This window comes from Neopsephotus bourkii, unplaced genomic scaffold (assembly GCF_033783945.1).
Source record: "Neopsephotus bourkii isolate Nb327-2 ecotype Australia unplaced genomic scaffold, CSIRO-AGI_Nbou_v1 NB_1707, whole genome shotgun sequence".
Taxonomy (NCBI): Eukaryota; Metazoa; Chordata; class Aves; order Psittaciformes; family Psittacidae; genus Neopsephotus; species Neopsephotus bourkii.
This window is the reverse complement of record NW_026902181.1, coordinates 4,350,566-4,359,446: the sequence shown is the minus strand read 5'-3', so window position 1 is coordinate 4,359,446 and position 8,881 is coordinate 4,350,566. Positions and strand designations below refer to the sequence as shown.

General features: G+C 44.2%; 1 protein-coding gene across 1 annotated transcript in view; it reads right to left on the bottom strand.

Annotated features, from left to right (window-relative positions):
- Positions 1 to 364: 364 nt before the first annotated feature.
- AHNAK2 (AHNAK nucleoprotein 2) overlaps positions 365 to 8,881 on the bottom strand; it is a 12,941-nt gene continuing 4,424 nt past the window's right edge. The window contains 5 exon segments of the mRNA XM_061376508.1: positions 365 to 6,336; positions 6,556 to 7,057; positions 7,060 to 7,941; positions 8,012 to 8,672; positions 8,753 to 8,878. Of these exon segments, the coding sequence (XP_061232492.1) occupies positions 1,121 to 6,336; positions 6,556 to 7,057; positions 7,060 to 7,941; positions 8,012 to 8,672; positions 8,753 to 8,878 (7,387 nt within the window). The 3' untranslated portion in view covers positions 365 to 1,120.

Genomic DNA, 8,881 nt, shown 5'->3' with positions numbered 1-8,881 from the left:
AAACACAGCACTGCACCAGCTACCAGGAAGGATCAAAATGACTGCTGCTGCTAAACCCAGGACAACAACCCAGTTTCTAAATGTTTTGCTGTGTCTGCTTTCCTTGTACTAAGTAGAATGTGGAGAAAGAAAATACAGGATGAGAAAACTGCTATAATGAAGCATGTCTGCACATGCCAATCTATAAAACTCATGATTGTAATGTGTGAAAAGTCTTCATTACCACTGTATTTAGAATCTGTGCTGTCATTAAGCAGCCACTTCAGCAGATAGTTGGGTATACTCAAACCTTTTGCAAATTTAAGCTGGGGTTTTCAGGTTCAGAGAATGCTAACAGCACTATCAGTAACTCACTATACTCAAGTTATTATTCATATGGTGAGTTTATTGTGAATTAAGAATACAGACAGTGTTTTAATGATACACGTGAAGGCTGTCACATATGCACTTTGTTTTCTGTTGTGAACTTGAGAGAAGCACTAATATAAACAGAGAAGCAAATAATTATATACATCTCCTTTCCCAGAAATCTTTAAAGCAATTCCACCACTGTGGCAGATCATTCTGTGTATTTAAGTATTCAGTAAATATATACATAACAATTTATTTGTTCACATTTCAATAATTATTCTTTGTCAGAATGTGGTTGGTTTTTTTGGTATCTTAAAAATGTGAGTTAGTTACATGGTTTTTGGTCTTGAATTTATTCTGGTTTTCTTTTAAAATTCTTTTAAGGCTAAATATGACCTATCACAATAATGAAAAAATGAGAAGAGAGGAAGAGGTAAAGCGTTAGTTAGTCTGTCTACACTAGTGTTTTGTTTTCATTTTGCATTTTAAAATGTTCATGGGATATATGTATATTACCTTAGCTGAAATAAAGAAAAATATTTTAATAAGAAAGCAAAAGTAGGTCAGAAAGGTCCAAAATCTAAACAGGTAAGTGTACTTCTCATAGTACTAGGTTATATTCCATTTTGGAAGTAATCTATAATCTAAACATAATCATGAAAATGTTTTAGGTTTTGTTTAATTTTCAGTTACTAAAAAATTAAGAAAACATTCTTGTCTGTACATGTAGATTATTTTATTTTCACTGAGAATTGAGAAAATACAATATTCATTTGGTTTTATCTCCAGGAATATTAGATCGACTATCTTTTTCTTCTTCCAACAAGATTAGTTCAGTTCTTGCTGAAGATGTCACGATAGTTCGAGAAACTGGAACATTAGATGAGAGCACATCACCTTCAACTGTTTCACCCTCTGTTGTACCTTTAGGTGATAAGCTTTCTTGTGCATCAAAAAATACATCAGGTTTATCTGATGGGCTATCTTCATCTGAGATTCTTCCCTCTCCATGACCCATCTCTTCTTTGTCAATGGTTTTAGCCTTTCTGGAAGGAGATGTGAAACCAAGCTTGGGAAATCTAAACCATCCAGTTTTTTCAGTTTGCTTAGAAGAATCCTGACCTGATGTGTCAACAGGTTTCATTTCTTCTGGAACTGACTTTTTTACTTCTGTTTTTGAATCTGCGCTAGTTTCATCACCAGAAGATGAAAAGCCAATACTTGGAAGCCAAAATTTGAATCTTCCAGGAGATCTTTTAGTATCAGTCTTTTCTTTTCCATTGGATATGTCTTTTTCTTCATCTTCTAGTGCTTCAGCTACATCCTCATCTTTAGAGAGAGGATCTGCAGTTATTCCCTGCAGTGATTTACCAGGAAGACTCTCTTCAAGTTTACTGGAAGGCTTTACTTCAACAGCAGATGTTTTTAACTTTGGCAAACTTACTTCTCCAATAGATTCTTCAGTCTCACTGTGTAGATTGTCAGACAGTTTAAGCTCAGCACTGCCAGTCCTCTGTGCTGCTCCTCCAAAACTTTCATCAGCATATTTAGGTGCGTACACTGACACACCCTCTGTTGGAGATGGCTGCTGGACTAGCACTTCTAAATTGCTATGTGATTCAGGCAACTTCACCTTGAGCAATGAGAATCCCAAAGCAGGAGTTTTGACTTCTGATGAGAGAATCTCTGATTCTTTCACTATTTCAGTAGTATAAATCTCACATCTTTCAATAGTAACATGTTCAGGTTCTACTTTCTCACTCACTTCTTGGCCCTCTACATATGACCAGTGAATGTCTTGCCCTGTGTTTTGAAGGGAGGACCCTATGGTAATAGTCTTCTGTGCTGTTTTAATGTCAGGTTCTGTTAGTGTTAGGATTTTGCTTTTTGCTTTTTGAACACTACCCTCTAGAGCCACTGGTGTTTCTTCAGGGATAGCAGAGTTTTCTCGCAGTTGCACTACTTCAATGTCAGTACTAGATCCCTTTGGATCTGTTACCAGTTTTGACACTGAAACATCAGCTTCAAATGGGAGAGCTTTGAAAGTAAACCTTGGTATTTTTAGTTTTGGAATTTTTGTATTTACTTCTGGGTCATCTTGTGATTTGTCTACTGTTATTCTGGTAGATGCTTCCATGTGATCTAGAGATGGACTTTTCAGGCCAATAGATTTTTCTAATTTTTGAAACTGCATCTCTGCTGTGCCTATTTCAGCTTTAGATACTGAATCAGCTTCTGACTTTGGCAAATTGATATCATCTTCAAAACCCTTGACTTCTGAATGCAACACTGCAAACTTTGGAAACTTAAACTTGTATGTTTTAATTTTACTTGTTTCTGCTTTATTTTCTACTTGCACTTGCCCTTCCGCAGACATGTCCTTTTCAATACTTTCCACTTGAAATTTCATTTCAGGATCTACTCTAGCAAATTTAACGTCCATCTTCACTACTGGAACTTCTACCATTAGATCTTCCAGCTTAGCTGTAACATAAGCACCATCTTCTGATCCCTTTGCTGTAGACCACTCACTCATAGGCTTTTTCAGTTGGCTTCCTTCACTGTCTTTTCCTGTAATTTTCATCTCACCCTTTATCTTTCCTTGTTTAATTACTGCCTCTTGATTTTGAATATCCAGCTCTTCCTTTGGAAGACTAACATCTATTTTCTCTTGTGTTGCATCCAGAGTAATTTCAGCTGATGATGAACATCCTGTTCCTGAAGTCTCTAACTTAGAGGAACTTTTTGCCTTTGGGACTTCTACATCCTGTGATTTGATTTTATGCTCTTGAAAAGTCAGAGTACATGTAGAAAACCTAGCTGTTAAACTGTTATCTTTATCAAATTCTGCTGGAGATACCGTGAGTTCTGAAGTATGCATTTTTTGTCCTTCAGCACTGTGCTTAACTATATCTGCATAAGTTTCAGTTTTTGGAATATTCACTGTGCTGTCTGCTCTTTCTGTGGACAACAAAATATCTCCTTCCATCTTCGCCAAGCTAACATCAGAACTCTTCACAGAATCTCCTAATTTTAGAATCTCTTCTTTTCCAATAGTAATTTCAGTGACTGCATGTGGTAATGAGAATGTATTTTCAGGAATCCTCATTTCAGTTTGTACTTTGGCAGAGGGAATGCCTGTCTGAGCTTCTTCCATACACCTTTCGATATAAGCATCACCTTTCTTTTCCTTTAAGGATGTCCTGCCAAATGCAGGTATTCTGAATTTTGGCATTTTAAACCATCCCTGATGTTCTTCAGTCTGACCTTCTTCAGCTTTTCTATCATATTCTTCTTTTAATTTGATATATTTCTCCTCAAGGCTCTCAACAGCTCCCTCTGTCATTGGTTTAGACACTGACTGGAGGTTTACACCTACCTTTGGAGCTTCAATGCCAGCTGTCAGAATTTGGGGTGTTTTTATCTTACAAACACCTACCCCAGGATCTGACATATCAGATGTAAGTTCTGATACTGGAACTCCCACAGCAGTGTCAGCAGTTTCCTTTGTAATTTTTAGCTGGGGTAGCTCAGCTTCTATTTTTGGAGAGTTGATTTCTGTCTCTGAGCCTTTCCCTTTTGTTAGGAGAATTCCAAATTTTGGCTTCTGAAATTTGGGCATTTTAATCTTCCCTTCAGCACCTTCCAAATTAATCTTTCTTCCATCCACAACTAATGACTTTTCTGTTATTATTTCAGGGCTCCTCGGTTCAATTGAAATTTCTCCTTTAGTGAACTTAATACCTGTTTTCTGAATGGTATCTTCATTGGTAGGACTTGATTTTAAGACAAGCTGATGAAAACTCCCCTCTGAAGGAGGCAGAGCAGCACCGATCTTTGCTGAGCTGACTCTCATTTCAGTTTGGGAGGCTCCAGTTTCTGTTTTTGAAAAGTCCAGAGTGGGGATCTTAACATCAGATGGTTTTATGCTTATTTGTGTCCCTTCTTCTGTCCTTTCAAAATCACTTCTTTCTATATCAGGTATCTGTACTGAAACATCACCCTCTCTCTCTGTTTCAAGAATAGTAGTGTCAGCTTCAACTTTTGATGAACGAGTCTGAGGTTTGGAAACCTTGATCTTGGAGAGTGAAATTTTAGGCATGACAAATTGAGGCTTTTTACTTGGACTTTTCTGTTCAGCTTTTCCTACAGATATTTCCAGATCAAAGTCTGGCCCACTACCCTGATCATCAGTTGCAGTTTCCCTCACTTCTCTGTCTATTCTGCTTGACATTGCAGCAAGTCTATGATCTTCCAAATTCACTCCAGAACCCGGTTTAACACTTGCTTCTTTCTTTGGTGACCAACTAAAGGATGGAAGTTTGAATTTTGGCATTTTGAAATGTCCTCCTTCTCCATCTCCATCTTGCTTTCTCTCCCCTTTAATTTTTAGTATTGCATCTGAATCCTCAATATCAGTGTCTGGTTTTGGAATAGAAATGTCAGCCTCTGATGCCCTATTGTCAGCTTTGGTCATTTTGACTTCAGGGGTGTAAGTTTCTGTTCCTGTACCACATTCCACCTCCCATTTTGGTGCTTCAGCAGCAATGTCAGCTATCTCTACCATTGTTTTTAGCTCAGGAACCTTGACATCTGATTTGGATTTTCTGACCTCCTTTTCTGACCCTTTCCCTTTAGAATCTGTAATTCCAAATTTTGGCATTTGGAATTTAGACATTTTTGTTCTCCCTTCAGCAGCTTCAATTTTTATTTCTACATCATCCATAGCAATTTCGCTTGATGTTCTTTCAACAATTGTGTCAAGACTCTTCACCTCAAGGGAGCCTTCAGCTGTCATCTTAATATCTGAGGGGGAGAGGCTGGCATTAGCAGTGCCTGATTTCAATGTCAGGTCATTTTCTTCACATGTAGGAAGTATGACCTCACCTGTAGGCATACCCATCTCTACATTGGAAGCTCTGATTTCTGCTTTGGAAAATTCTGAAGTTGGGACTGTAATTTTTGTCATTTTTATCTCCATTTCTGCCCCTTCTACACTACTCCCTTTCTCGGATTCCTGTACTGAAACACCTTTTTTCTCTTGTTTGGGACCACAAGTATCAGTTTCCAGTACAGGCAGAGACACCTGGACTTTCTGACCTTTAATTTTAGGGAATGAGATCTTTGGCATGGTAAACTGAGACTTCTTGATTCTGCCCTTTCCACCATCTTTTTCTGTTGATGTATCAAATTCTACATGAAGGTTTTGATTCTCAGGTGTAAGAAATATTAATTCACATTCTGTGTCTCGAGACAGAGTAGACAAAGTTGGTTCTTGCAGATGTCCCTCCACTTCAGAAGGAGCAACAGCTTCTTTCTTTGGTGACCAACTAAATGACGGGAGTTTGAATTTTGACTTTTTAACTTTGTTTTCTTTTTCCTCAGTGTCCATCTCTCCTGAAAATAATTCCTGTTCTGCCTTGCATTCTAAATCTGGGCCATGGGTTTCCACTTCTAGATTTGGCATTCTAACTTCCACTGATGGGAGACTGACATCCAACCTGGGAGCATCCAGAACAATTTCAGGTGAAGGCTTGTGCATCTTTACGCCAAACTCAGCATCAGTGATCTGAGTTAGTTTGTCAATATCAGCTGTATCAGGTGTTGTCCTTTCCCTGGAAATCTCAGATTCCACTTTGGAACCAATGTCACTTACTGATGGTTTTCCCATGGACAAAGAAAATCCAAATTTTGGTTTTCGGAATTTAGGAATTTTAACTGTAAACTCTGTGTCATCTACAGGTATTTCAGCAGGTGGGAGTTTACATCCTGGCTTCCCACTTCCTTGCTCCAAAGAAGCATTTTCATTTAAACTTTCAAAATCTGTACCTGAAATATTCTCATTAGCAAGAGATGATATTTTGGACTCAGATTCTGCTAGATTCATTTGATATTTAGTAAGAGTAATATCACATTTTGGTAATGGGGAATCCTGCTCATACTTGGAAGAACCAGTATCGACTTTGGAGAAACCCAAGACAGGAACTGTGGACATTGCATTTTTAGAGCAAAAAACTCCCTTATTAACAGGAGAAACATCAGATGCAACACTACCTGAAATAACAGAAGGAGTATGCTCTGTTACAGAACAATACAGAGATTCTGACACAGAAATGTCAACCCCAGACTTACATTCTGCATGACGATTAACATTTTTAGAAAGAGAAAACTTAGGCATATTAACTAGAGAACTTTTAGTTTTACCCAAATCACCCTGTTTTCCAGCAGAGGAATCTACATAAAGTTCAAAAGGAGATGCATGAATCTCGGCTGCGGGCAGGCTCATGTCGACCTCAGTGCTTCCCGAGGACACAGTCACTTGGGGCTCCTTGAGGCTGACGTCCACGTCAGCGGCCACGGTGCCCTTGGCCTCTCTGCTGCTGGACCAGCCAAAGGACGGCATGCCGAACTTGGGCATCTTGAACTTGCCGTCCTTGGTCTTCACAGCCTCCTTCTCTGGGGCTTTGGCTTCTCCTTCGACGCTGAGGGCTGCCTCGGGTGCCTGCAGCTCAACGCTGGCCTTTGGAAGGGTGACATCGACAGATGGGAGGCTGATGTCCACCTTGGGAGCTTTGATGTCTGCTTTGGGCATTTTGAGGGAGGGTTTCTCCAGCTTCCAGCCGGCCCCTTCGCTTTTGCCGCTGGGGATGTCGGCTTTGAGGCCCAGCGCGGTGCCCTCCCCCCTGCGGGCCGTCACGCTCACGGGCCGGGAGCTCGACCTGTGCGGTGGGCAGGCTGAGCCTGGCCTTCGAGCGCCTCCGCCTTGGGGGGCGACACTCTGAATTTGGGCTTGTCGAACTTGGGCATCTTTAACTTCCCTTTCAGGCCTGTGGTTTCCAGCTCGGCCACGTCGAGGGAGCCTTGGGCAGAGGGTGCTTTGAGGTCTATGTCAGGCGCCTGGAGCTCAACAGAGCCTTCCAGGGAGGGCAGCTTGTTGTCGGCGGCCGTGACGCTGATGTCGCCAGCCTTGAGGTCAGTCTCCGGGAGGCTGACGTCAACTTTGTCCAGTGAGACGTCTACGTCCAGTCTGGGAGCCTTGACGGTCGGCTTGGAGAAGACCACGCTGGGCACCTTGACTTTCGGCATGTGTATTTTCATGCCGCTGCTCTCACCTTTGCCGGCAGCCACCTCCAGGCCGCTTTCGGCGTCAGGACCCTGCACGGCGGCTTCGCCCTCCGGGAGTTCGGCCTCAACCTTGGGCAGTGAGGCCTCGCCCTTTGGCAGGCTGACCTGCACGTGGGGAGCTTTGACTTTGGGCAGCTTGACGCTGGGCATCTTGACGTCAGGCATCTTAAATCGGCCTTTCTCACCCTCTCCTCCGGCGCCCGTCTCGACTGTCACCTCCACACCGGGCGCTTGGATCTCAGCCGCAGGCAGGCTCACATCCACCTCGGCGCTTCCCGAGGCCACCGTCACTTGGGGCTCCTTGGGGCTGACGTCCATGTCAGCGGCCACGGTGCCCTTGGCCTCTCTGCTGCTGGACCAGCCAAAGGACGGCATGCCGAACTTGGGCATCTTGAACTTGCCGTCCTTGGTCTTCACAGCCTCCTTCTCTGGGGCTTTGGCTTCTCCTTCGACGCTGAGGGCTGCCTGGGTGCCTGCAGCTCAACGCTGGCCTTGGAAGGGTGACATCGACAGGAACTGGGAGGCTGATGTCCACCTTGGGAGCTTTGATGTCTGCTTTGGGCATTTTGAGGGAGGGTTTCTCCAGCTTCCAGCCGGCCCCTTCGCTTTTGCCGCTGGGGATGTCGGCTTTGAGGCCCAGCGCGGTGCCCTCCCCTGCGGCCGTCACGCTGGCGGACGGGAGCTCGACCTGTGCGGTGGGCAGGCTGACCTGGCCTTCGAGCGCCTCCGCCTTGGGGGGCGACACTCCGAATTTGGGCTTGTCGAACTTGGGCATCTTTAACTTCCCTTTCAGGCCTGTGGTTTCCAGCTCGGCCACGTCGAGGGAGCCTTGGGCAGAGGGTGCTTTGAGGTCTATGTCAGGCGCCTGGAGCTCAACAGAGCCTTCCACAGGGGACAGCTTGATGTCGGTGGCCGTGACGCTGATGTCGCCAGCCTTGAGGTCAGTCTCCGGGAGGCTGACGTCAACTTTGTCCAGTGAGACGTCTACGTCCAGTCTGGGAGCCTTGACGGTCGGCTTGGAGAAGACCACGCTGGGCACCTTGACTTTCGGCATGTGTATTTTCATGCCGCTGCTCTCACCTTTGCCGGCAGCCACCTCCAGGCCGCTTTCGGCGTCAGGACCCTGCACGGCGGCTTCGCCCTCCGGGAGTTCGGCCTCAACCTTGGGCAGTGAGGCCTCGCCTTGGCAGGCTGACCTGCACGTGGGGAGCTTAAGCTTGGGCAGCTTCACGCTCAGCATGTCACGTCAGGCATCTTAAATCGGCCTTTCTCTCACCCTCTCCTCCGACCCATGCCTACTGAGCTCACCCCTCTCCACACTGACTTCTTCAATATCAGCCGCAGGCAGGCTACATCCACCTCGGCGCTTCCCGAGGCCACCGTCACTTGGGGCTCCTTGGGGCTG